The sequence below is a fragment of the Aulostomus chinensis genome, chromosome 16, assembly GCF_037954235.1.
Source record: "Aulostomus chinensis isolate RoL2024-O1b breed Wild chromosome 16, RoL_Achi_v1.0, whole genome shotgun sequence".
Taxonomy (NCBI): Eukaryota; Metazoa; Chordata; class Actinopteri; order Syngnathiformes; family Aulostomidae; genus Aulostomus; species Aulostomus chinensis.
In genome coordinates, this window is record NC_141335.1 from 9,153,305 (window position 1) to 9,180,402 (window position 27,098).

The following is a 27,098-nucleotide window of genomic DNA, read 5'->3' on the forward strand; positions in this document are numbered from 1 at the left end:
TTTCCGCAATCGCAGTGGAAGAGTTGAAATTCTGAAACAGTTTGGATAACATACAGTAAACAATATACAGATGTTGTGACCGATGGATCCTGCATCTGCCAAACTTCAGTGAATCTGCTTTGTTTATCTTTCAGTTGACTGGCCATAGAATAAATTTAAAAAGTATAAGCAGCACTTTGATACATCTTTACAAGAAATGATCACTCTTAACACAGTATATGCATTACATCATCAAACTTATTACTACTTTTTTTTCAGAATTTAGACTGACATCCTGCAGAACCAGATTTTACAGACAGTTTGGTTTTTGATAAACAAGTAAATACATCAGACTTTTGGACCTGAATGGCTGTATATTATGGAAATGGTGAATCTTTTACACCCCTCTTTTTCTTTCAAGAGTTCCCGTGAGCTTATATTTCACACTGGTGTCACACATGTGAATATTCTGTAAAATATAAGCACATAGACTGGTAAGCTGAACGACGAAATGCATTCAAATTGTTTGTAAATTACAAAAAAAAACTTGTAAGATTGAAAATATAATTTGATCCCTAAATTATACATACTTTAGGCTATAGAGTGCTTCATTTTTAAAACATCTCATGGGTATGGAAGCTTATTTCGGTTAATAAAAGAAAAAAAAGTTAAGCCTTGATGATAAAATAAAAAGCCAATGATAATCATGAGCACACAACTGTCCAATGCAGGAGATAAAATGTCCTCATTTTGAAATAAAAGCCTCAATTATGAGATTAAAAAGTCACGATTATCAGTGAAACAGTTGAAATTGAAATAAAGGTCATAATTCTGATATAATACATCAAAATTCTTTGATTTTTGAGGTAAAACTGTCATTATCATTCCCTTTTTTTGAATCCCAAAATTAGAATTCCCCATTGGAATATTTTAGAATTACAGCTACTGTACGATCTTTTTTTAACTGACAAAAATGGGCAACCTTACTTATTCAAGTATCATTTATTCCAGTGATTTCTCTTGTTTTTGACACCTTTTTGGCACATGAAGGGGGCACTGGTGTATCACTGCCAGCAGATGGCTCTACTCAATGTTGGCTTCATTTTAGGTCCACATTTGTTTCTTCGTCTTTCCAAACAGGATGTTCTTGCATTTTTGTGAGACAGTGACCTTAAATACACTTTGGTTAAAATCGATATTGAATGAAAATGAACTGAAATCATGTGTGGATGCACTCAAATACCCTTCGCCTGAAAAAAATAATGCCTCTGAACATGCAAGCTTGTGACAAATAACTGAACATACATATAGAAGATGTGGTTCCCTCAATATACTGCACAAAATGCCAACCGTTCAAAAAAGAAAAATAAGAGCAACTGAGAAACACGCCTGCCCTTTACCGTGATGGTGGAGGAATGTGAGGGATGCTGAGCGTCCACCTGATACACTGCTCTGCGCCCGGGGGAGGGTCTCCAAGCTCCGCTTTGGCTGCCATAACACGGCTCGGCTCCGACAGGCGGCAGGGCAGCGCATCTTCACACAAACCTGCAGCAAACATGAGCAGAAACGGGATCATTTAAACGTATTTTCCATCTCCGATCAGACGCTGACAACCTGGCGCGCGTGTGTGCGCTTTCTGTTATTCTCGGAAGGATACAACCACCGTCTCAGCCGTCATCATCAGCCGCTGCGCCGAGTGAGGCGAGGTCACTCATCTGAGCTGCACGGTAAGACACAGAACGTTCCAAACCAGCCGGGACACCCTGAGTATTCGTGGGTGCACATCGACTGTTTGACCATCTCATTTATTTTTAAAGCTTTATCAGTGTTATTTCAATTAAAACACACGAAATTCTCCTTTCATGCATAGCTATTGCTGTATTTGACGCTGCCATCCCTGCATGCTCTACGGTAAATATAGGTTAGTGGAGCAAACCGCCCTGCACCAACAGCAGGCTCGATAACATCGATTTCCTCTTCTAACATTTGCTTTTTGTATTTCCTACACCTGAGAGATTGATCAAAAATAAATCTGATCAGATTGTATTGGGAGGGGATGCTTTGGATTAGCAACATCTTCACCGGTCTAGACAGGAAACGCAAGGGGGAGGTACAAGTAGTACACAAACAATCCTGCAGGCTTCATCCATGACAATCAGGGATGCTTCACTACAGCAATGAAATGGTATTTTTCTTAAGATGCAAGGACATACATCTGATTTCCAAATAACAACAAAATCCTTCATCCATTCTGTAAACATTCTAAATAATCTTCATCCAGTTTCTGAACAGGACTGCGGAACAAGGGACACACAAGAACATTTAATTATCTCAGCTCAATTGTTTTGATTCCGGAAGCTGTCATTGTTGTGAAAGTCTGGGCGACTGATGGACGTTCATGAATTATAAATGTCACTCATTCACTATAACCTCATTCACAATAACCTGCAGCTCAATCCCCGTATAAATGGCCTATTAAAAGCTAATTTTAGATTCACCTCGGATTCCTCTGCTCTAACCCACATCTCGAACACGGTGGGAATACGTGAGCTAATGTTGGACTCATTTCATGATGACTTCTTGATATCCTAAGGTGGGAAAGAAACTGGTTTAGTTTAGATCAGGGGTTTCCAAACTTTTCAGCTCGGGACCTCCAAAAGAAATAAAGATGCTGGAGGTTTACAGACCCCCCCCCCCCCCCCCCCCACACACACACACACGCAAACACACACACACAATTACTATGTTATGGTATTTTGGTGGTAATGGTATTCTTTAATCTTTAGAACCATGTAAGGTCTTCTTGATAATGTTTCAATCTTTCTTGATATCTGGAAACCACCTCATGAGCCTTCATCTTTTTATCACTAAATCCCAGGGTTTTGGAAACCCTGGTTTAGATAAATTTATTGGAATACAGGAATTTCAATCAGAATTGATAGATTCGTAGGTAGAGGGACAGGTCATTGACAATCAATTCAGAAAAGATAAAAATGAAGACCCTGAGAGGACGCCATAAATTATGTGATGACCTTAAAACTGAAAAACTCACTTGCTGTGACCTGGGGGTTGGAGAAGCTGGGAGCTTGTGAGTGGAGGGTCACCAGTTCTCTACCAGGACTTGAGGGATGAATCAATCTCATTCCCACTAGTGCCCTTGAGCCAAGTCCTTAAGGTGATACTGTCCAAAAATATATATTTCGGTTTACAAGTATTCACAAATAGGTGTCTAGATCTGGCAGCATGGCTCAGACGTAAAGTGGCTGTCTAGCAACCAAAGGGTCACTGGCGACCCGTCCAGGGTGAACTCCGCCTCTCACCTAACGTCAGCTGGGATAGGCTCCAGCCGCCCCATGACCCTTAACGGGTAAGCGGTATAGAAAATGGATGGATGGAGGTGTCTTGAACTGGCAATGACAATTTTTCTTCCCTCCTGCATTACTTGTTTATGACTCAAGAATGCAGACAGAACCAGCCATGAAAATATGAAAAAAAATATGGATATATATATATATATATAGAGAGAGAGAGAGAGAGAGAGAGAGAGAGAGAGAGAGCCATAATTCAAATCTTTTTCAAGGTTTGCTGCTTTGTCAGTGTTTCATAACTTATCCAGTACTTGTGGTGTAACTTGCTGTGAGAAGAGGAAGTGCTGAGGTCATGCACTGGTTCACATTCATTGTGAAGCAGCCAAAGAATGTATGTGAGGCAAAATCTAAACAAGGACACACACAAGTGAATTGTAGGGTTTAAAATACATATAGTTGTTGTTTTTTTCCCCCATAAAAATGACTGAGAAGCTTGGTTTTTTTCGGTTTACTTGTTCTTTAGATCACATGTACCCTTGCAAAAGAAGCAAACTTGTTCCCCTTGAGTGAGCCGCGGTGCAACCAGTCTAAAGCAATAATTGCAATGATTATTATCTCTTGTCCCTACTTTCACATATTCTGTGCCCCAGAAGTGTCATTTCGGAGTCCTCTGAGTTGAGGATAGAGATTACTCTGCTCATCCTCTGATATAGAGGCATGAAAATAACATTTCCCAGCCATTTCCCCGAGCAAGAGCCATTCATTTCAAATAATGGCGTGTTCAGTGTGCTCAGTGGACCAGTCAGTTAAAGTTGTAGGTCACCTTGGGTTAAAGAAATAAATGTCTCAAGTTGGTAGATCTTTGCATTTAGACTTAAGTCAGAACAGCTTTTAAAATTCTCCTGTTTTTCACTGATGTCTGACCAATAAAAGCAATACTTCACCCAAAATTGTATTCTGTCTTTCAAGTACTCACAAATTGGAACATAAGCTCACAAAGAATTTTTTTCCCTTCCGGCATTACTACTTTGTGACTTCAGAAGTCAGAAATTGCCAGCCTTGTCTATTTAGCTTGGAGCTAATGCCGCCCTGTAGCTACCAACTACCGACAAGAGGAAACACTTAACAAAAATTTCTGTTTACAAATTTTAAACACATCATCCGGCATAAACTACGTCTTCTTTATCCGACTGTTTGCTCAGTAAGCCACAAACACTTTGATTAAAGGTTAAAAAAAAACCTCAAACTCCTCTGCTCTCAGCGATATCATGAGCAAGTGTTGAGTGTCACTGGCTGGCAAATTCAGTTGGACAATCTAGCTCACAGTTGGTCACATCCGTTCACAGTAGCGCAGATTTGTTACAGTTTATTTGTCTTAACTGAAATCCAAGTGTTTGTGGAATACAGAGCGAACAGTTGGATAAAGGAGATTTGGAAATACTGGAAGATACCCCTGAGAGTTTATTAACGGATACTTTTGGACAGTTTTGGTGCTGTAGTCTGAGGCCAGGGTCGCTATTAGCTTCAAGCTAAATACAATTTGCTAGCGATTCCTGGAGAGAAAAAGAAGTAGTGCAGCAGTGAAAAATGTATTTGTGTGTATTGGAAAGGCAAAAAAAGTTACTGCTAGAATCCCAAACGGTCTGACGCACAGTGTAAAGTGTGAATTCACATTGTCCAACCAGGTTGATAAACTCTAAAGGATTGTGAATGAAGTCACGTGTGCTCTCTGATGTCCTAGTTTTTGCCTGTTATATGTGGATTCACCACGTGTGCCTCTCTGGCTAAAGCCATCAATATTGGATTAATATGTCATGAAGGCACCATGTGAATCATCATGAGGAGCTAAAAGGTTCACTGGTGAGCCATCACGTTTGTCCATGTCTTTCAAAAATGCCTTTGACTGACAAGAGAAAACTTATGTGACAAGAGGAATTTCTTTTAAGGGAATGTTAACATTCGGAGCCACGCTTAGCTACAGTGCTCAGCGTTGCCTGTTTTGCTATGAATTAATGATTGAACCACAGAGTGCCGGGTGATGACTGCACTCTCATAAAACTTTAATGATCTGCATGTTTCCCTTCTTAGTCAATGGGCTGAGTTGCACAGAGAAGAAGTGCTTGTGTGTGCCGGCGTGTCTCTGTCGTTTTTTTTTTTCTTCTACTTTTTTTTGGACTGAATGTACAAGCTTGAAAGGAGAACAATGCTCTATGTGAAAAGATAAAGATGGTTTCATAAAGGTCTCCCAAAGGACTTTTAGGCAAGCGAAATATATAGAGAATGAGTAGCTGAGCACTTGATACATTTTTTATTCCTATTACTATTCAGCCTTGCCTTTTTTTTTTAATCATAAATAATAACACATTACCATGGCAAAAAGCTAAGCTTAGTTCTAAGAAGTGTGCTATACTTACAGCATATTACCTATGTATTTATTATTGATAACCTTTAGTTTAGTTGCTTTACTTTTCCGAAACCTATTGTACAACAACTTTACTATTATAAAAAAGAAGCAGAGTGCAAAAGACTGCAGAGAGAGAATAGAAATATTTCCAGAGATCAGTGCTAATATCACCACTTCTGCCTGGTTACACGGATTCATTTTTGATGGACAGATTCAGTAACAGGATTTGTGTTTATGGGCCAGGTCAAAGGTCATATGTGCCCCTCTGTAAGTTACTTTTTAGTTGAGCATTTAGTTGAGCCAATAGGGCATGTATAGAGATGTAGATCATAAATGCACAGAGGGTAGCATTATTGTGTTTGAATCAGAGATGTCAGAGCCACATTTAACGCTTCAAATGAGAACTCCCTCGGTTTTAGAACTTCAGAAGTAATAATTTCGTTTCACTTCTGTGGCTTTGTAAAGTCTGAGGAAATTCACCTTGGTATTTGAAAGAAAAGTATGAAAGAGACTGAGCAACTTTACGGGGAGGGCAGGTTCAAATGTTTTTGGATTAAAATCAAATTAGTTCTGACTGTGTTGCTTTGACTCTTTTTTTTTTTTTTTAAACTGACTCTTGGGGGTCCTTGGAATGTATGGAAGTGCAGCACTAGTAAAATAGATGAGCTGTGTGTCCTTAATGGGAAACACGTCTGTGTTTCAATGCCAAAAAAAATGCAACCGTTCCAGTGTTTGAAGAGAAAAAAAAGAAAGCTGTTTTCAAACCTTGTTCATTCTTCTCCGTCACCATGGGTCAGACTGAGTGGGCTTGTCCAGATGGGTTTAGTATTCACCTCTTCTCTGCTTTCAGCGCTGCTGCGTCACAACCGACGTAGTAACAATATGTCTTTGTGTCTCACACCTGTGGGCAGCGGGAGGCTAGCAGAGTAGGAGTGAATGGGCGAAAGGGCCGTGCCTTCTTTCTCAGAGTCAAGGCCGGCGGCGGAATGACATCACAGATGAGTCTTTGTGTAAAATTCCAATATACTTGGTGTGATGTTTTTTTGTGGGACAGTTGTGTGTCTGTAAGTCTCTTGGCTGAGCCACACATGTTAGCAGTGAAGGAAACAAAAACACTGTTTGGGAGACCAACAGAATTCGTTTTTCGTCCTGATGGAGGTAAAGTTGCTGTAAGATCGGAGGAGAAAACTTAAGATACGGTTTTTGCAGCAGCGGAAGCATTAAAACAAATCTAAAAGTCAAGTTTAATGTATTTATAGAGCATGTTTACCACTACAAATACGACTACTGCTAATGAATTCTTCCTGGGTACTAGCTGCACGTCTCCATTTGATTTGGTGAAATTTGGCTTTCTAGTTTTTGCATAATTCCACGGGCAAACAAACAGCACCAAAAGCATAACCTCTGAAGCACAGATAACACAATCCTAACAAGAAGCTGATGTAACGGTATGACCATCATCGTAAAAGAACGACATCAAAATCCATCTATAATATTTTACGGACTCTGCTAACAGATGAAGAGACAAACCGAGGAGTGCGCAGCTCTTAAACGCAACAAAAAAAACCTACAATTTGCAAAAACGGGAGCAGATCAGTGGGATTCAAATGCTAAAATAAGGTTTTTACTCAACTTTTCTGAGACAGAAAGACCAAATGCCCAGTCACTCTTTAGTTTTAAAATTTTTAGATTGTGGTGCAATGTGAACCCTCAAGTCAGCTGACCTGAGGGACCTGGAGGAAAGAAAGCAGGGTTGAATATGGGAGTTCTGCAATAAAAGAAAAACATCAGACACGTTTCAATAGACTCCAATAATGTTAAATAAGATAGAAAATTAAAATGAGCTGAAACAGAAAAGCATGTGCGCGCGCACACACACAACACATACCCACACACACACACAACACATACCCACACACACACAACACATACCCGCACACACACACACAACACATACCCACACATACACACACAACACATACCCACACATACACACACACAACACATACACACGGTTAAATGAGCTGTAGTGCAGAGTCATTTCTCAACTGTGCTAGTGCAAACTCCCACTCTTTTCTCTTCTCTCTTTTTGTTTCTTCATGCTTCCCTGCATGTTTTTTTCCTTTCGTCAGGTCAAACTGTGAGTTAAGAGAATTCAGCCTTTTACAATTTGCGAAAGAAACTCATTAACAATTGTGATTTTGTTTCGTTTTCCAGGTCCCCATGATCCTATGTGCCTTGCAGTTCTGACGCTGCTCGAAACAACATCCGGCGCCACAGCGAACACCAGTAATCTCTTCATCCAGTAAAGGCAGTGAGACCTCAGAGAGGATGTGAGTAGGAGTCCGGAGTCTGAGGGTAGAAACCCCCCCAGTAACCAAGACGAGGAGCTGGGGTCACATGGCTGATATGGACTGACAGGTCAACTGATACCAGATCGCACTGGCTTTGCTTGGAAGTGTAAGTCTTTTATTAATCCTTGGACAAACAGATGAGATCAACGTGGTTTCAGTCTGTACTGGGGGGGGGATCAATAGAAATTCAATCCATTAATGGGATATAATCCGATATTTACAGTGTCTCCTTTCTAGATGAGACTAATTGGTTTTAAAATCATTTCTTCAGATTGATTCCTTTCACCTTAATAATGCAGTGGCTGTCTGAGAAGATGAGATAGAGATGCAGCTACAGTGTCATGGGATACAACTGCTACATTTACATGCTCACTGATATTCTGAAAATGGTAAGGGTTACGCAACTAGTATATTCAAGTTGGCATTTAAGAGTTAGCCCCTCCCCCAATCAAGCATTTCCTGATGATGTGATATATGCGGATATTAGCGTGTTTGCAGCCAGATGTATAGATACTAGCTTAATGCTAATGAGAACTGCTAACAAGCCTCATTAATCATTAAGCATGTCATTAAAAAGTAAAACAACAGTAGGAAAACACTCAGCATCCTTTTTTCCTTTCACAAATGCGCACTAGGGGAAATTATAACTGTGAAGGCTGAGATGTGTATTATTCTAACCTGTCTGGAGGCAGACAACAACAAACTTTAGTTCTGGCCTTTGTCTTTCTGACAAGGCTAACCAGTCAGAATTCATACGCAGCTCCATGTAATCAATATATTTATTTTCCGATATTTCCTAATTCAGAATATTATCATTTTCAGAGAAAAGGTTAAAAACCAGAATGACAGCGGATTATTGAGTGCATGGAAACGTAGTCAGTGGTTTGTGAAATGATTTTAAAGGCAGCCTTGTTGCAAAGGTTCCTTCTGATGTGAAATACAGCAGGCTACAACTGAACATGTAAGCCAGAATTTACCAGAAAGTGAAGCTTCATCCTTTCTTCTACTTCTGTGTATTAACTACTACTTCCATAATGGCTGTGAACCCAGAATCTAGATGCTTATCTCCCGCGGCTTCACTTCCCCACCCCCCCCTCCTTCTCCTTTCATCTCGTCTCTCATCTCCCCTCCCCTCTCCGCTGCCACACTTTACTGACATGTGTTTGCGCTCTTGTTCTATTCTTTTCCTTGGCACATCTTCATCTTTTTTAAAAAAAAAAATTTTTTTTTTTTACTCCGTCTTTGTTCCTCCTCTGCTCGGAAACAACAACAAAAAATCTTTTTATCTGTTTTGTGTTGACATGCCATCTATTCTGTGCCAAGCAGAAAAAATGTGGATGTACAGTATCTCAGCAGTTGCTGAATCTTGAGACATGAGCGAGTTCGATAAAATGTGTTAATGTTTGAGACACGACAACAGACATGAGATGCTTTACAAGTCAAATAAATATTCTGACTGTTCAAAAGATTTCTATGTTAGGTTCTTTATGCCTCACTGACGTTCTGTTGCTAGATATTAATATTGCGTCTGTGGTTCCAAACCATAAATCCTACTTCAAAAAGCATTAGATCTGACATGCATCCGTGAATTTCCTCCATATAGTCACCGGTGGAAAGGCAATGAATAATGTAGAATCATGAATTTTTCAAATCAACGATCGTTTTGATTAAACTTTTAGCAGGATCAGGTTGTTGAGGCTCTTATTTGTTTATACCGCACATCATATTCTGGTACTTACTGTGGTCAAAACCAGCTAAACCCCAGAGGATCGCGATGCAGGGAGACGGCGGTAGGAGTCAACTGAGCCGACGCTTTGCGGGATTTTTTTTTTCTTGGAACTAAATTTTAATTTGCTTCGATACTAAGCACTGTTCTTAATTAACAGCAAAATCCGTAGTTGTAATCCATAACCTTGGAGGTGAGACTAAAAATTAACACAACGATATAATGTGCTTCTTCCTCTCACAATACGGTTATAAATACACTGGCAGCATCATCATTATTTTAAAAATATTATTGAAGCAGCTTGCATTAACTGTCCCCCATCATTTGTCATTAAAGACTCTTGAAAAAATGTGAAAGTATGAAATAAAAGAGGCAGTAAAATGGGCGTTTCTCACTCTCATATGACCAATAATAACCTTTGGAGTCCCTCGATCACATAACCTTGAAAATTATGGGGCAAAAAGTGATTCATTTTTTAGGCAAAATGATTCATAAAGAGGTGTGTCATTTTTGTCCGGTCAAAATGTATTGATTTGGAGTTGCTAGGTCACACGACTTTAAAGTTACTGGAAAAAAATCGTTCATTTCCCATGAAAATATTCACACAAGATCGAAAAAAAAACAACGATATTGATGTTTAATACCAAAAAATTAACACGTGAATTTAATTAATTTATTGACATTTTTGACATTCCTTTTTGCCCTAGAATGAATCCCAGTGACTTTGCGTGCGCTTTTTTGAACATTTCGCATGGATCTACATTAATTTTGGTGTTTTACGAGCCCACTTAAGATGAATGATTTATGATTTTACTGCTGACACTTGTTTCACTGTGCGTGGAAGGCGTTCATGTTAAAACTGTTGTTAATGGAAGAGTGCAATACATCACGTCCACATTACTATCAAAATTATTCATAAATAGAGATGAGGATGACACAGCAATTCACTGATGGCGTGGAGAAGGATTAGATGTGGTTATATACGGAGCCTTCAGCAACTCATGACAGCACACAAAACCCCCGAACCAGGGGTTAGCGTTTAGTTTGACCTTTGAATAAACGGACATCAACAGAGCGCAAACGTGTATGATTGGCAATTAAAAACTTGAATCCTGATTTGTAGATTTTAAGAGCTAAAGCTTATAAAAATGACCAGAGTGAACTCCGGCTGGCTCGCTTTGGCGACTCGTTGCCGCGCTTCTATAAAGGCGTAAACATCTCACCTTTTCTGCTCTTTTTTTTTTTTTTTACCCCCCAGAAGGCTGTTGAAGAATAAGCTATAAGGAAGGACTGCTGAACAAGCACTGAGAGCGCTGGCTGTGAAGCTGAAATAAATTACCCACAAATACACGTCTGCAGTTTATTGTGTGGTGTTAAACCGGTGAAACAATAGCAACACATACTTAAATAACATCAACCAGATGGGAGTGCAGGAGGCAGACAGACTGAACATCATGTACGAGTTGTACAATTTTATTATGTACTTTGTTAACCTCGTCAACGATCAAATAAGATTGTCAAGTGTGAGTTTGCCTGCACGTTCATAAAATGCTTGAGACTAGAGCAGTTAATCCGTTAATTAGTGCGTTAAATGAAGGAAAGTTGATTTATTTTGATCACTGGTTAATTGTTTAAGTTGTTTTAGCGAGCAAAAATGTCACTTACTGGTTCCTGGCTCTTAAATATACAAATTCACAACTAGAAATGAGGAGTCCTTAGGGTTTGAACATTCCTAACCATGCTTTCCATTTTTATTTTTTTTATTTTTTTTTAACAATTCACCAGTTAATCTTGAAAATAGCTGGCGGATTAACCACTGATGAAAATGGTCGTTTAATGATCGTTATTTCAGACCATCAGTGTCAATTTTGTTGAAGAGGAAATGCTGATTTCCAACAAGACGCACGGCAAACCAGACTGACCTCAAGCACACGTGTAACTTTGCTGTTGGTCGAAATCAGATTAAATAATTTCGTTCCAATAATTGTGAATTCTTTGAATTCTCGACGAGTATCTGCTCACTCAGTGATCCAGAAAGAGTAGCAGTCCATTTGCTCCTCAGCCAGATCTGCAAAGAAATCACATTAAATGAATTTAACACTTTTCAAGACATTTTTATGGGATGCATTTGAGTCATAAAATCATGGAAACTCAGCATAATGTAAATTTTCCTCTGTGAGGTGCTCATGTAACACCATTATGAGGGCCAGGGGTCATCACTGACCCTAAACACATTTCCTCAGCACTTGTTTTTCTTTGTTAAAAACAAGTTACTGTACAAATATACATCAATTCACATCAGGTATCTACATGAAATCATCACGTTTTGACCTCACTCTCTTCTCAAAACAAAAACAGAGCTGACCGATGCTGAATAATATATATATTTTTTTTTTGGTGCACAAAATATCGACACTGCCATCGCGGTTTCGTGCACTGCAGTCTTGATGTTTGCGCCGTGCACGGTTGGAAGCTCTTTTCTCTCAAGTGATGCAGTATGATTTAATTCACTGGCAACATTTATGTCAAGCAGGTGCAGGAGGTTTAAGTCCTCACATGATTGTTAGCCATCATTAAACAGACGGAGGAGCAGAGCTGCTGAATGAATACTGCAGTCACAGTAGCTTAGCCAAAAGAAAAGAGAATTTCTAAGTGTATATTATCAGGGTAGAATGTTGAAAGACACCACAGAGATATGAAGTAATATCCTGTCAGTCATGGTGACATGGCTGGTTTTTTGTATATATATTTATACATATATGTGTGTGTGTGTGTGTGTGTGTGTGTGTGTGTGTGTGTGTGTGTGTGTGTGTGTGTGTGTGTGTGTGTGTGTGAAACTGCTGGGATGTCAAATGTTTTGGTCAACAATACAAATTTAAAAAGTGACACTTCATCGTTTTTGAAAAACTATGTTGCACTAGTATTAATATTGGCTATTATTTTTTAAGGAATTCTTAGTTATGTTCAGATTCAGATTCAGATGGATGTGTCTGATGTCCTTGTTTTTGTCACATCTAGTCATCCTCATCCTGCTTTTATTATTCCACCAAGGAGATCTGGTTGTCAGTCGTAGTTCTTCAGTCAATGAAAACACCTTAATGTGTCTCTCCAGCTGACTTTAATTCAGTTTTAGTCTTTTTACTCTTTTGATTTTTATTCATTTTGCTTTCATTTCGGGTGAAGAAATTGCTCTATTTTGACAGGAAGGTTTCTATAGAATGCTGTAAGAAAATGACCATCTCACTTGATCTATTAACCTCAGTTGATGTTTATTTCAATGAATTTATGCTCTTGATCACTAGTTTCAGGTCTTATTCAAGGCAGCGTGATACTAATTTTGCCAGTGATGGTCCCATTTAGATTCAAATACAGTGTGTGATAAAGCTGGAGTGAAGCCTCTTTATGATTGACAAGTTGTTACCAGTGTTTGGCTCTATGTGTCAGTCAGATAATAATACACTGGTGACTTCACCATCAATGACTTGTGTTTAGCAAGTCAACACAGATGCCTGTTATTGCTGCTTCTGTTTGTTTATTAATTCTCTCTGTTGGCTGCAGGGCCTCATTGCGATTCATATCATTCATATCAACAAGACTTTTTAAAAAAATGTTCTTCTCACCAGTTTCTCTTCCCTCATCGACTACATCTGATGCTTATCACCCAAACTGACACTGCACTTGACATAGTCTTGCTTTCTAAATTCTCTCCTTCCATGTCACTGCTATATGCTGTTGCTCTGTAGCTGCCAGGAGATGACAGATACACCGCGGCCTGTGCGCTGACCCATATGCACAGCATGCCTTGCAGCATAAAGCTGTAGGACGGGTCTGTGTATGTGAATGTCACTTGCCCAGTGGGGTGGTGTGGGGAACAGGTGCCCACACTGTCAGCTTGTTAACGCTAAGAAGAGAACTGGCTCCTACGCCAGAGTGCGGCACATATGCAACACATTGCCTTGGGCTGTGGGACTTATGTGCAGGCATGCGTATACGGAAGATGAGAAAAAAAAATGATGTGATTGCATGCACGCCGGTGGGTGACGCTCTAAAGTGGACTGTAGAAAACAGCAGATTGCACCCATGAAAATGCATGTGTACTAACATTCTGTACCCTGTGTAACTACACGGGGTTTGAAAAATTTGCAAAGCCCAGAGCCCAGAGAGCAATTTGTATTTGTAGCAATACTTGATACGTTTCGACATGAGCTCATTGTTATGTGAAGCATATTTACTAAAAAGCTCCCTCGGGTTATGTGCAAAAAAAAAAAAATCTTTCAAACGTCACAAATTAGGGCCCTGGATGACCTATTTCTTGAAGAACTAGATTGACACAATGAATTATTTCATTCATTCCACTGCCCTCTATAACAAGAAAGGGCCTCAAAACAGATGACAAATGAGGACAGTTGATCCCACCAAAACCTTTTTAATTAGATTTGTCTAATTTACACAATTTAGTCTCTATAAAATCTGTATTTGGAGAGCAAAGGATGAAGATTTGAATTTTGAGATTTTTGGATACGACAAAAAACACAAAGCTAATATGAAACCATCGATTAGTGTCCAGTCTCGTTGTGAGGATCTTGGCATATCCCTTTTTGTTTTTGGAAGAGCGCTCACATAGCTCTGCCCCAAATAAATCAGTAATAGCTTCCAGCGATAAAGTAAAAAAGGAAGAGCGAGAATGTGGTTTGGTTCAGAAACAAATCGCGGTGGAAGGAGGGAGAGAAAGAGAGGGGGGGTGATGAAGGGAAAAAAGGAGAATCTGCAGTGAAAAAACAACAACAACACCATCTGGTCTTCTGCAAAAAGCCAGCATTATAATCTTCGTGCAGTATGCAGATTTTTAAAACACTTCCGAAAGACCTTCCCATTTCTCTGAATAAAATTAAACATTCACACCTATCGGAACCATGCAGAAGTACATGTCACCATGTGGCCAAACATAACACCGTAAAAATGAGGCTTCTACATTCACGCCTAAATGTGAAAAAACATGAGATATGGTTCATGTCTGAATATTTGCTATTTCAGGCAAGCAGATTTCCCAGAAGGCCTTTCAGTGCTCCTCACTAGTCATTTCTGCCTTTTTGTAAACTTCACAGGCATGCATTCTATGTTGGTTTGGCTCCTTCTAGTGGAATAACTGAGCTATTACACAGCCTTCTTCTGTTTATGTGACTCCTCTTTGTTTTTCATCCACAGTGACAATGGTGTTGTTCCTGATCGGGATCTCTGCAGCCGTGAATTATTCATCCCATGACAACCAAACGGCAGGTAATTTGTGCAGCTTCTCATCTCAAGTGATGAAGCCTAAATTTAATTCGCCGGGAACATTTAAGTCAAGCAGGTGCAGGAGGTTTAAGTCATCGCAGGATTGTTAGTAGTCATTAAACAGATGGTGAAGTAGATGTGCTTAGTGAAAGCTGCAATAGCTGCTGGGGATAAAAAAGACAATTACACAGAAGCATCTTTCCCTGATTCAAAATGGGTTCCTTCGGCAAACATGTTTCACGTGAAGGTCAAATGTTGATAAACGCTAAATGAGGCGGTATTGAACAGTGCACAGCAAAGAGTGCTAGCTATGAGTTACCATGATTTGTGAAGATAAATATATTTGAAGGAAAATAAGATGTGATGAAAGTGAAGAGACAGCGACAACATGGCAAATTTCCCCAAAACTGCAGTAAAAACTTAAAAAGGTAATCACATTTAGGCTGATTTAATTAATGTATATCAGTTTACTGTGCCATGTTTTTGGGATCATCTCTTATCTCTGCTAAGGAGGCGATGTTGTGTTGTTGTTGTTGTTGTTGTTGTTTTTCAGCGGGATAATTCAAGAAAAAATCGACAGATGTGCGTGAAATAAGGTGTAATGAGAGGCCGTATTAAAAGGAACAAGTGAATAAGTTTCAGAGACCATCTGGATCAAATTGTAGATGTTCATTTTCTGTATCCACGTAGTCTGTTTGGCAGAGGTACGGACTCTCTTTGGACAGATATGCAAATACTTTCCCTTTCCCTTTGGTCTCCGAGAAAATACACAGAATGTTGCTGTTTTTCATGTTACTGCATGATTTTGACAGACTTGATGAAAAAAAATGCACTCATCCTCCACGAATAAAGAAATTGCTGACTAAACCGTCTTGGAATGTAACCCCCACCCCCACCCCATGACGCACTGATGAATTAGCTTCTTATTGTTGCTGCAACCTTATGGAGACCGAAGAATAACGACAGAAAAACTGTATCATGTGTCTATTCATAAACTCTAAAATGCATCCTACAGCATAATCCCAGTCTTTTTTATCCATTCGTGTGCTCATTACTATCCAAACACTTTTCACGTGAACTATAAAAGATGCCACAAGCATGGCCTAGCATGACTATCTGCAGCTCCTTGTAGCTACTGTAGCTAGCTAACGCGTGGCTATAGTCTTTCCTGAAATCTGTTCTCACCAAAAAGTCATTCAGGGGGAAACATTTTTCATGAAATCAAGACATCTAACGGTGATTAATTTGTAAAAAAAAAAAAAAGATTTAAAACTAGGGTGAAGTAACACTTTAAGTTGTGTTAGAAAAGCGCAAGAATGCATTTCTCATGTCTGTACAGTAAAACTGAACTCTAGCCGGGAGATGATTCACTGGTACACGAGGAAACCTCTCGTCTGCCTCAGTCCGGAGCTATAACAACACCAGCAGCTCTAAAGCTCTGTAGTTAACACATTATTTCTCCAATGACTTCTCAGCCCGGAGCTGTGAATACCAGAAACATATAGTGTGACACATAACTAGCTATAAAACTACCCGTGGGTCCTGTTTATGTTTCTGTTGTTGCATCACAATAAACAAACATGATATAACGTGTTAATTAGTAAGATTTAGAGGAAGTCAGTAGGATCAGGCCAGCGGTTTAAAGCTGCTTTTAGTCTAAATGCTAAGCTACATGAACTGACTTGGCTTAATGGACGGATGACAGCCATCAACTCAACCAGGTCTTGGCAAGAAATAAATTTTAAACTATTTCTGTAATATGTTTATATAAATCAAGCTTTCTTTTTACAGATCATAATTCAGAGAAAAGTTCTCAGTAATTTCCTTTCATTAAATTCCCAGTAAAGTTGATTATGTCAGGGCACTGATGTCATTTTCGACGATTAAGTTTATTTAAACCGTTAAATATCCTGCTCCCATTAAATATGTGTGTCTTAAATCTTTGAGAGCTACATTTGAAGGATAATTGCTAAAAGATTATTGAATAATATATATCAGTTTGTAGAGATTTTGACTCCCAAATATTAGTAACAGCATCATCACCAAAATATAGCATTCAGGACTTCTACTGCTACTTCTCAAAGATGGGAGGAGATGAATTTTCCAGAAAAAGAAAGATTTGAGCATTGTTAACTAACACTGTACTGTTCAATGCATCAGTGTCTGTCATTTTAGAAGTTTGTAATTAAACTGTAAATTGTCCAGCCTTGTTTTTGTGTTTTAAAACTATATTTGAGGGATCATTGTGAAAAAAAAAATTCAATGATATCCAAATTTTCTTAGCCCTTAATATTGTATCGGACACAAAAAAGTTAGTATCGAAATTTTTAGGGGGGGCTGTGTTCCAGTTTAACACAAATGTGATCCTCTGTGTCTTCCACTCAGAAAACTCCAGCCACCAGGGAGCTCACGTGCTGCCCTCCACGCTGGTCATATCCCTGCTTCTCATCATCGTTGTGCTACTGACCATCTACTGTCTGAGGTGACCGCATGCATTCGCCGTTTTTAACCTCACGACTGTTTATTTTTGAATGCATCCCTCTGCTCCCTCTCTCTCCCTGTTCTCTCTCTACTTTAGCGTGCAAGGTCAGTTGATAAGGATGAGGGTGATCTGGGGAGGGGGAGGCGGAGGAGGGGGGGTCGGGCTGTGGCTTATGGGTAAACAGCTGCACCTCGAGAAAGACGGCAAATAAAAACAGGCAGGTCAGGTCAGGCCACAGATACTCATCTACTGACCAAGCGCTCCACTTCCTGCCAACAACATGAGGAGGAACAGCTTCTCCTCTCTCACACGGTTGATATTGGTTTTGGTATTTTCTGTTTGCCTACTTTATGTGTTTAACAGCTCTGAGATCTGGCTCGGCGCATTTCAGCTTTTTTCCACGCAGGTATTTGCCCTTTATTTTCTCTTGACAGTTTTGCTCTCTTTATTTCGCCCTCTGTGATTACGACAGGTTCAAAAACCACAGGAAAGCTCTCGTTACTTCGGTGGATAAAAAGATTCCAAATGGCTTCTTGGAAGAACAAGGTACTGTTGTGCTTTACTCCAAACAACCATGAAAATAAAATGCAACCGTTTCCTCTTTTTCTTCCTTTTTTTTTTTTTGTTTTAAAAAATTTGATTTGTAGATTTTACTTTACGGAGTGGGAAAGTTTCACATTCTGGAGTGTGAGTTAGCTGGAGAGGTTATGGAGGGCTCTTAGCTTTCCCAGCACGTAGGGAGCCATATAAACTTTCTCTTCAAGGAAAAAAAATATATAAATAAACGCAAAGGCCAAATTCTGAGTTGAGACAGTTTCATGCAGGAGCTGCAGCGCTGTGTTTACGACTCAAGAAATCATTTCTGTCATGTACCCACAGAAGTAGGAAATCTTAATGGCCATCAGGCTTGTTTTTGCAGGTGCTATGAGAGCTTGTAATGTTCTCTGTTGGGAATCGTTAGCATTCTGACTGCTATATATTCTTTTAAACACAGGAGAGCAGACAGTGGTCCTCCTCCCTAGATCTCCCTCGCCCTCCAAGAGGTACTTCCCCATCCCTCTGGACTCGCTGGAGGAGGAGTACCGGATACGCTCTGCAGATGATGGCAAGCTCTTCAGAGAAGAGTTCAACGTAAGCACAAGTTAATTCGTGTGTCAGCCATGCAGGAATGTGTCTGACTAAGATCTCGCAAGTAGAGAACAAATAGAGAAAATAGCCATAAAATGTTATGACAGCAGGCTGTGTACGGGCGGCTTTTATTTTTTTCGTCTCATGAGGATTTGATTCTCTCTTTATAGTCGCTGCCATGTTACTACCACCACGGGTCCTTTGAGGAGGCGAGCAGAGAGCACAACAGAGAGAAAAACAGATACCCAAACATTTTACCATGTGAGTGATGATCTATACGCTGCAGCAGACAATATTAACGTGACCCTTAGACTTGAAGATTTATTGATCACTAAATCTAATGGAAAAGTGAGGTGAGGTGGGTTGAAATGAAAGCAAATAAGACTTTTATTTACAGTACACTCTGGTGGTGTTCTTCCTCTTCTCTTGTCTGCAGATGATCATTCCAGAGTGATATTAAGTAATCACGATGGACATCTGTGCTCAGACTACATAAACGCATCCTACATAGATGTGAGTCTTAATTACAACAGCGCTTTTCATGCAAATGACTTCTTTTTTTCTTTTTTTTTTGAAAGGCATTTGCATTGACAACCTCTTCTCTTGCACAGGGTTATAAAGAGAAGAATAAATTCATTGCAGCTCAAGGTAAATGCAATTTTTCGATTGGTTTATTCTCATGAGTCCTTGTTTTGTGCAACTGTTTGAACGTTTTAACTGATTTCGTTTCAGGTCCCAAACTTGAGACAGTGGCCGACTTCTGGCGGATGATTTGGGAGCAGAAAACAGCGACTATAGTCATGCTGACAAACCTGAAAGAAAGGAAAGAGGTTTGTCTCTGAATTAACCTCCACCGCACGATTAGAGAAATCCTCTTTATATTCTCTTGACCCAAAGTCATGGACATAATTTATTTGACCCTTCTCCCAAATGAGAATCCATACAAATTGTCACCCCACAGATTACTTAGCATTATATTAAATTTAACCTCAATGGGATGATCAATTGAGAGCTCAACAGCAGGTTTGATGCAGCAGAATAGGAGGCATCGGGGATCAATGACGGAATAATTGTTGATAAGATCCTAAGAGGTTTCATGATAATTAGTCTGAGAATCTAGTTAATGAGTTGAAACTTCTCTGTGAGGATCTTATTGACTGACAGAGGCGCACAAAGTCCCTGTGATTGCCTTTGAAGCAGATACACACTTCGAATACACTTATCCACCAGCAACCCAGCAATTTAAGCAATAAGCACTTTTATAATCTTGATTTCAGTGATAATAAAGTGCATTAAATATATTTTTGCAGGAAAAATGCTATCAGTACTGGCCAGAAAAAGGCTGCTGGATGTACGGGAATGTGCGGGTAGCCATGGAGGACTTCACCGTACTGGTGGACTACACCATTAGAAAATTCTGTGTACAATATGTAAGTAAAATACATGGATGTATACAGTATATGCCGTGATATTTTTTATGCACTCAATCATCACAAACAAGAAGGCTAATTGAAGTCCTTGATCGTTTAGAGCTACTTCATCTATTAAGAGTATGTATTTCATGCTACAATGACTAAAGATGCATTCTGTTCAACTCTGTTCTGTGTATGGTTGTCAACACGTATTGAAAATATACTTCTATTGAAGATAAACAGTGCCCCTAATTGGACATACAAGTTTCCAGTATTTTAATATTTCAACCAACTCTAGTTATCAAATGTAATAGAAATACATAATGATAATAACATTTTAGCGTTATGGCTTATTAAAAATGAACCATTAAACAAAGTGAAAAGCTGTTAAAAAAAAAAAAAAAAAAAAAAGCAGTTATGTTCCCAACGGGGATATTGGAGCAGTTTAGTAAATTGTAATAAGCTAAAAAAATATATAATAAATAAATGAAAAACTACATTGAAAACCTACCCTAGAATATTAAAAGGGCTTCGTGTAACAGACAGCATAAAAGATAAAAATAAATATCAATATACAAGTGTGTTTAACATACACGCTGTTTCAGTGTGTAGTGTTTTCACATCAACCCCTCTTTGGAGGTTCACACAGCATCTGCGTGTCTTCTGTTTTTGACTGCCGAGTCGGGTGCCGTCTCGGTGTACTGCAAAAGCCTTCAGATTGCAAAATTCACTTTGTTCCATCTCTATTTGATGCCAGCCAAGAGCAGATATCCTCTCTGACTCTGTGAGAAGTGACGCCGCTGTAGCGCCGCGGCACAAGCTGACAGACTTTTACATTCAGCTCTCAGAACACAGAGCAACCGAAGTGTTCAAGAGAAGGAAATGACATTCTCTGGAGGGAGCATTCACCAGACAGGAGAGGGAGGTAAAAGAAAACCAGTACACAAGGATGGTTTGGTGCTTTCAAAAGAGATGATTCCAGTTAATTTGGTGTTACTTTTCTAGTTCCTGACTGGGCGGCGTTCATGATTTCTGCGCACGTATAAACTTTGAGTGTCTTTGCTTCACAGCAGGGCAGTGACGGTCCCCGAGCCCCACGCTTGGTCACTCAGCTCCACTTTACCAGCTGGCCCGACTTCGGGGTGCCATTCTCGCCCATCGGCATGCTGAAATTCCTCAAGAAGGTCAAGGCTGTCAATCCATCCTACGCTGGACCCATTGTAGTGCACTGCAGGTAAAATGTCAGAAGAACACATAGCTACACTCATATAAATAGTGTCTGTGCTGCACATGCTGCTATTTTTCAAAACTTTTCTTTGTTATTTAATAAGCGAATCATAAAGGCAGAACCCTAAAGCTTATTATTGCTGCAATAAAATATAGATATTTACACATAAACTAATTCACATAAATGGAAAGCATAAATTTACGAAAACCTCTCAGTACAGTTCAACACCACATATTACAACCTTTAAATTCAACACCTCTCAAACAGATTCAATAAAAAACATTATAATCCTCATGAATGTGAGGATTTACTGCACGGCAGTTGAATACTGCATTAGTTTAATGTGCGCGTACCTAACCGAGTGCATATAGTTTTTATATTCCTAATTATCATTTAATGACTTGCCTGCTAAATGCATATGTGGATATGTTTGTCTGGACAATCAGTTTAAAGAAATCTGCAGCCGATTGTAGCAACTGCTTCAACAGGTGCTGGGGGAGCGGGACTGTTGCTCCTGAATGGGGCCTATTGAGGAGGCTTCAACACCCTGCTGTGGAATCCTGGCTCTGAGCTCCCCGAGGTGCCATCTGCTGAAATGACCCTTGTAAATCTATTAGGAGTGTTTTCAGGCGTTCAGAAGTGAAACGCTTTTACGCCTGCTCGTGGCTTTCCACAATTGATATCCCATATTGACTTAAGGACCCGATGCGACATCTGCGTCAATTTTTTTTGGGGGTGTTTCTAGTGTTTTTTTTTTTCCAAAATAGGTTATGAACGGCAGGGTGAAGTCAGGTCATGTTACATAAAAGCTAACTTTTTCAAAAAATTTGGGGGGGGGTTTTCATTTTTTTTGTGTTTTTTTTAATCTGCTGCAAAGGCAGCGAAACAGGGTTTTAGTGATCATTGCTGATTCTGTCAAGTTTTTCAGACAAGACATGGGCTGGGTTTCTCTCGGCATCATTAGGTCGAAACTGATCGATTCACTGATTTGTTCGTTGTATTTTTTCAACTATTCCGTGACGATCTTCCGTGTGGTTATCCAACACATGTTCTTTTTTTCCCCACTCCCACGATTTGATATCAAGTTCTTATTTGAGAGTTTCATAGCTACGTTGCGGTGACACCTTGTGTTTTTTTGCGTCTCCGCAGCGCCGGTGTGGGGAGAACCGGGACGTTCATTGTCATTGACAGCACGATCGACATGATGCACATGGAACAGAGGGTGGATGTCTTCGGCTTTGTGAGCAGAATACGAGAGCAGCGCTGTCAACTCATCCAGACAGATGTAAGTGTCGACCCTTTCTGACCTCTTGTATCTTGGACTGACAGCTCAACTCTGTGTTCGAGTCGAAGCATAAACAAGTGAGGAAAACAAACTGACAGTGATACTAGGAAGTAGTTTGGCAAAATAAAGCAGGTACCCCTTCCTCTTCACCTTCTTCTTCTTCCTCCTCAGATGCAGTACTCCTTCATCTACCAGGCTCTGTTGGAGTACTATCTGTATGGAGATACAGAGCTGGATGTGTGCTCTCTGGAGGGCCATCTACAGAGGCTTCACAACACCAGGGCTCCTCACGACAGGCTGGGCCTGGAGGAGGAGTTCAGGGTACGAAGACACAAGCTCACTCTTAAACATTTCGCTCAGTAATGAATTGTCCCATCACCCCGCGCCCTGCATGGATATATTTTCTTGGAAAACTTGCCCAGGGTGCTGCTCTTGGCAGTAGCAACATAAATAACAATGCTTTGAATCAACTAAAACTTTATAAGGCACCACCATCTGCCACATGGAATTTACTGTAGCTGGGTGAAAATTTTTCATTTTGTCTCGTACATCGCTGCAGAGACTGGAAACAAACCCCTCGCTCTCCTTATTTCTTCTGATTTGAACTTTTTGATTTATTTGTTGCAGACCTAAAAGGAGAAGCTTGTTTTCATTTTGCCAACAAAATCTACACTCAAAGTAACTTTGAAGTGACAGCAATTTGATTTAAACTATCAAGCATCTTCATGAAGAGATAAAGACTAGAGCCAAATCTAAATGTGCTGCTCAAAAAACCCTGAAGAGTAAAAATTAAGGCTCTTCACAAAGAAGTCGAGGCAATTTTTCATCGGCTAAAATCAGACTGAAACCGCTTATGGTCAGCTATAACGTGACAAAAAATGTTTGGCAACTACCCTTTTTCAGACTGAAAATACAACAGTCCATTTAACTTCATTAGACTAAAACTATGTATCTTAGTCCCAAGACTAAGACTAAAATCAAAACACCCTTAAGGCTAACCTCAAACAAGTAAAGTTGCAGTTTTATTGACTAAAACTAGATTAAAATGGTTTTCGTTGACTGAGACAAGACTAAAAAGCTCCAACTTTTTACTCGGCTCAAACTCAAATAAATAAAAACAGAATAATTCTGTCTGCACGTGATGAAATCTAACGAGTATATTTGACACAAGACTGAGGCTGAATTAATGAATAGCTGCTAAAATAAACACGGGTTTTATCTTTGTTAACTTTACCTTATCAGATATAAACAAAGTTCTTGATCATGCCTATTTCTTCTCCCAACAGAAGCTGACCAACGTGCGCATAATGAAGGAGAACATGCGAACTGGGAACCTCCCTGCCAACATGAAGAAGAACCGTGTGCTTCAGATCATTCCGTGTAAGGAATACTCCGATACTCTGAACAGCTCCATAATACATCACATCCGAGTTACATCAAAGTACCACAGTGTTGCTGATTTCATAGGTGCCGTACACTGATATCTGGTTAACCAGTGTGTGTCTATGTGATCAATTACATTCAAATCCATCTTAAATTAAAGGGGCAGTGTGGGGAGGTCACGGTGCAACATTTTCCACAGCTGCTCTGGAGTGATTGGCTTTAATAACAAAGATTTCCTGTTTTTTGGTTGGGTTTTTTTTGTCCCTCCCGTCAGTCTTCTTAAACTTTTATTTTATTAGGAATCACTTGTGGAAAGTTTCCCTTTTTTTTTTTTCTTTGTGCAGATGATTTCAACCGTGTAATACTCTCAGTGAAAAGAGGACAGGAGTTCACTGACTACATCAATGCCTCCTTTATTGATGTAAGCACTCCCTCACGACCTCGTGTATAGATTTCCCATAGAAGTATATATATAAAGCTCATTGTTGTCTTTACCAACAATGCAAAATATTGTGTTTGCTGCACTCTCAAGTCTTGTTTACTGGATCATCTGCCCTCCAGGGCTACAGGCAGAAGGACTATTTTATCGCAACCCAGGGCCCACTGTCTCACACAGTGGAGGACTTCTGGAGGATGGTGTGGGAGTGGAGGTGTCATTCAATCGTTATGCTGACTGAACTAAAGGAGAGGGAGCAGGTACAGCGTGTTCTCTTTGTTCTCTTATTTAATTGTCTTATTTATGTTTTTCTAATACTTCTATACTGCTTTTGTGGTGCATATATTTTTGAAGTGTAAAAACTATAAGACTGCGAGTTGATTATTTCCGTGTGTCGATTCCAACTAGGAAAAGTGTTTCCAGTATTGGCCAGCAGAGGGCAGTGTAACATTTGGAGATTATACGGTGGAGCTGACTGGAGATTCACAGTGTGAAACCTTCACTCTTAAGGACATGGTGCTCACCTACAGACCAGTATGTCATTTTTATTTCAAAATAAATATTTTTACTTCATTTAAAACTTTATTTTTTTAAGTTTTTGAAGCTGCGTGAGAATAACATCCCTCCGTCTTGCCAGGAAAAACAGTCACAACATGTTAGACACTTCCACTTCCACGGATGGCCTGAGATCGGAATACCAGCCGAGGGAAGAGGAATGATTGACATTATTGCCTCCGTGCAGAGGCAGCAGCAGCAGTCTGGAAACCATCCCATAATTGTGCACTGCAGGTGAAAAGCATCAGTTTGACAATTCTGCAGCATGATGTGCATCACTGAATTAAAAGTATATACAATATATCTTGTTATATCCACCCTGTGCTTGTCTTTTCCGGCTCACATTTCAATAACCCTTTTTTCAATCATTATTTTTACGGATACATTTTTGTTTCCTACGTTGTCTGTTACAATAACTTCAACATTTTACCTCAGTAGACCTGGTGTTCTCTGCCTAAACCACTTTTGTGATCCCTTATAAAGACTTAGCTGTGAAAGCTTTGATCAGAACCTAGCTTCAGGTGAAGTGATTCTAAAGCAGCGCACCCCGTCGGGATTGATCCAATCCACTGATTCACAGTCAATTAAAACCTCTCAAAGTGAAATATCCTCTGACTCCCACTATGATTAATCTGATAAGATGAGCTAACGACAGGAAATGGTGTCATCACTCTCTTCTATTCCTTCATCACCACTTGTCTAAGAGGGGCTTTTTAAAGCTGTTTCTCGGCCCCCACGGGAATGGGGCTAACCCTTTGCAATCCCTAACGTCTCTCCACTCTTCTCCAAATTGCACATCACTCCCTGCTCTCTCTCTCTCCCTCTCTCTCTCTCTCTCTTTCTCTCTCCATCCCACCATCATTGTAAACATTGACTCAGTCAAATACTGAGCTTCCAAACTGATTAGTGTTAGCGTTCGGATTAGCCTCTCTTTAAGTGAGGATGATTATTAGCACTATTAAACAAAGGTCACCTTTTCTCTTGCGAACTTTTTTTAACTCAAATTAAAAAAAAGGACTTTCCACTCAGATTACATGTGTTTCATTGCAGTTCTTTTTTCCATGTGTCCTACTTCTTAAACCTGCATTTCAAAAAATCGTTCATCTGTTTATTGTTGAAGCGTGTGCATGCATGAGTTAATTGCTGATGGTTTTTTGTGCTTCAGTGCCGGAGCCGGTCGAACCGGAACCTTCATCGCCCTCAGTAACATTCTGGAGCGCGTGAAAGCTGAAGGCCTCCTGGACGTCTTTCAGACAGTCAAGAGTTTACGCATGCAGAGGCCACATATGGTTCAGACTGTGGTGGGTTTAAAAAATGACAAACCATCGAAGTTGCTTTACAGAACCTGTCAGCTTAGTCAAGTTTGTGTTTCTTGGAATCATTTCTGCATGTTAACACTTTCCCTCTGATTTTTTCCTTCCAGGAGCAATACGACTTCTGCTATAGAGTGGTGCAAGACTTTGTGGATATTTTCTCAGACTACGCCAATTTTAAATGATACTTGTCGGATAGATTTCTGTCAAAGCAACTTATATGCAATGTTTTTTCTGAATGTTGTTTTCTAAAGCGATTCTTTTTACATTTTGCACTTAACTACAGATCTAAAAACATTTTAACTTATAGTAATACGAGCAAGAACAAAAAAAGGAAACCGTCCACGAGAGATTCAGAAGGGGAATTCATGTTTAACTTCGTGGGTTGGTGGGTTCTTTTAAATGTAGAAAAAAAAAATGTCATAGTTTTGTTGCACAAATTGTAAAGAGCCCCATAGCGACTGTAAAGAGACATAGATTATACTTCGTGGTACTGAATTAATCAAATTGTGGGGAAAAGTTTCATTTTGTGGTCACAAATGAATCAAATTGGAAAAAGAAGTATTATTTTGTGGACACTTATGCATCAAACTATTGCAAGAAGCTAAATCACACGGCTGCCAATTAAGTAAACTGTTAGTTTTGACTTTATGGAAAATCGTGATTTGTGATTTTGAGCTCAAGAATTGAAATCCAATTTGATTGATCATGTCGTGTGGGAACAAATTAATCAAATCGGGGGAACAACTTTACATATTTTGGCAACAGGTTTATGAAATTGTGGGGAAAAACCCTTGTATCTCTGAGCCTTCAATTATGGCCACGAATTTA

The 27,098-nt window shown here is 39.6% G+C and overlaps 1 protein-coding gene across 1 annotated transcript in view; it reads left to right on the forward strand.

Moving 5' to 3' along the window:
- The first annotated feature begins 1,356 nt into the window (after positions 1–1,356).
- The window catches only part of LOC147247396 (receptor-type tyrosine-protein phosphatase epsilon-like), a 26,121-nt gene continuing 379 nt past the window's right edge, over positions 1,357–27,098 (forward strand). The window contains exons 1-21 of the mRNA XM_086179573.1: positions 1,357–1,706; positions 7,909–8,151; positions 14,977–15,048; positions 17,431–17,527; positions 18,000–18,073; positions 18,522–18,658; positions 18,826–18,916; positions 19,092–19,168; positions 19,267–19,303; positions 19,388–19,485; positions 19,966–20,085; positions 21,138–21,301; positions 22,445–22,580; positions 22,752–22,901; positions 23,867–23,960; positions 24,308–24,384; positions 24,525–24,659; positions 24,808–24,933; positions 25,037–25,188; positions 26,120–26,255; positions 26,378–27,098. The exon at positions 26,378–27,098 is cut by the window's right edge and continues 379 nt beyond it. Coding sequence (XP_086035699.1) covers positions 14,982–15,048; positions 17,431–17,527; positions 18,000–18,073; positions 18,522–18,658; positions 18,826–18,916; positions 19,092–19,168; positions 19,267–19,303; positions 19,388–19,485; positions 19,966–20,085; positions 21,138–21,301; positions 22,445–22,580; positions 22,752–22,901; positions 23,867–23,960; positions 24,308–24,384; positions 24,525–24,659; positions 24,808–24,933; positions 25,037–25,188; positions 26,120–26,255; positions 26,378–26,452 — 2,043 coding nt within the window. The 5' untranslated portion in view covers positions 1,357–1,706; positions 7,909–8,151; positions 14,977–14,981 and the 3' untranslated portion in view covers positions 26,453–27,098. The remainder of the gene's footprint in view (positions 1,707–7,908; positions 8,152–14,976; positions 15,049–17,430; positions 17,528–17,999; positions 18,074–18,521; positions 18,659–18,825; positions 18,917–19,091; positions 19,169–19,266; positions 19,304–19,387; positions 19,486–19,965; positions 20,086–21,137; positions 21,302–22,444; positions 22,581–22,751; positions 22,902–23,866; positions 23,961–24,307; positions 24,385–24,524; positions 24,660–24,807; positions 24,934–25,036; positions 25,189–26,119; positions 26,256–26,377) is intronic.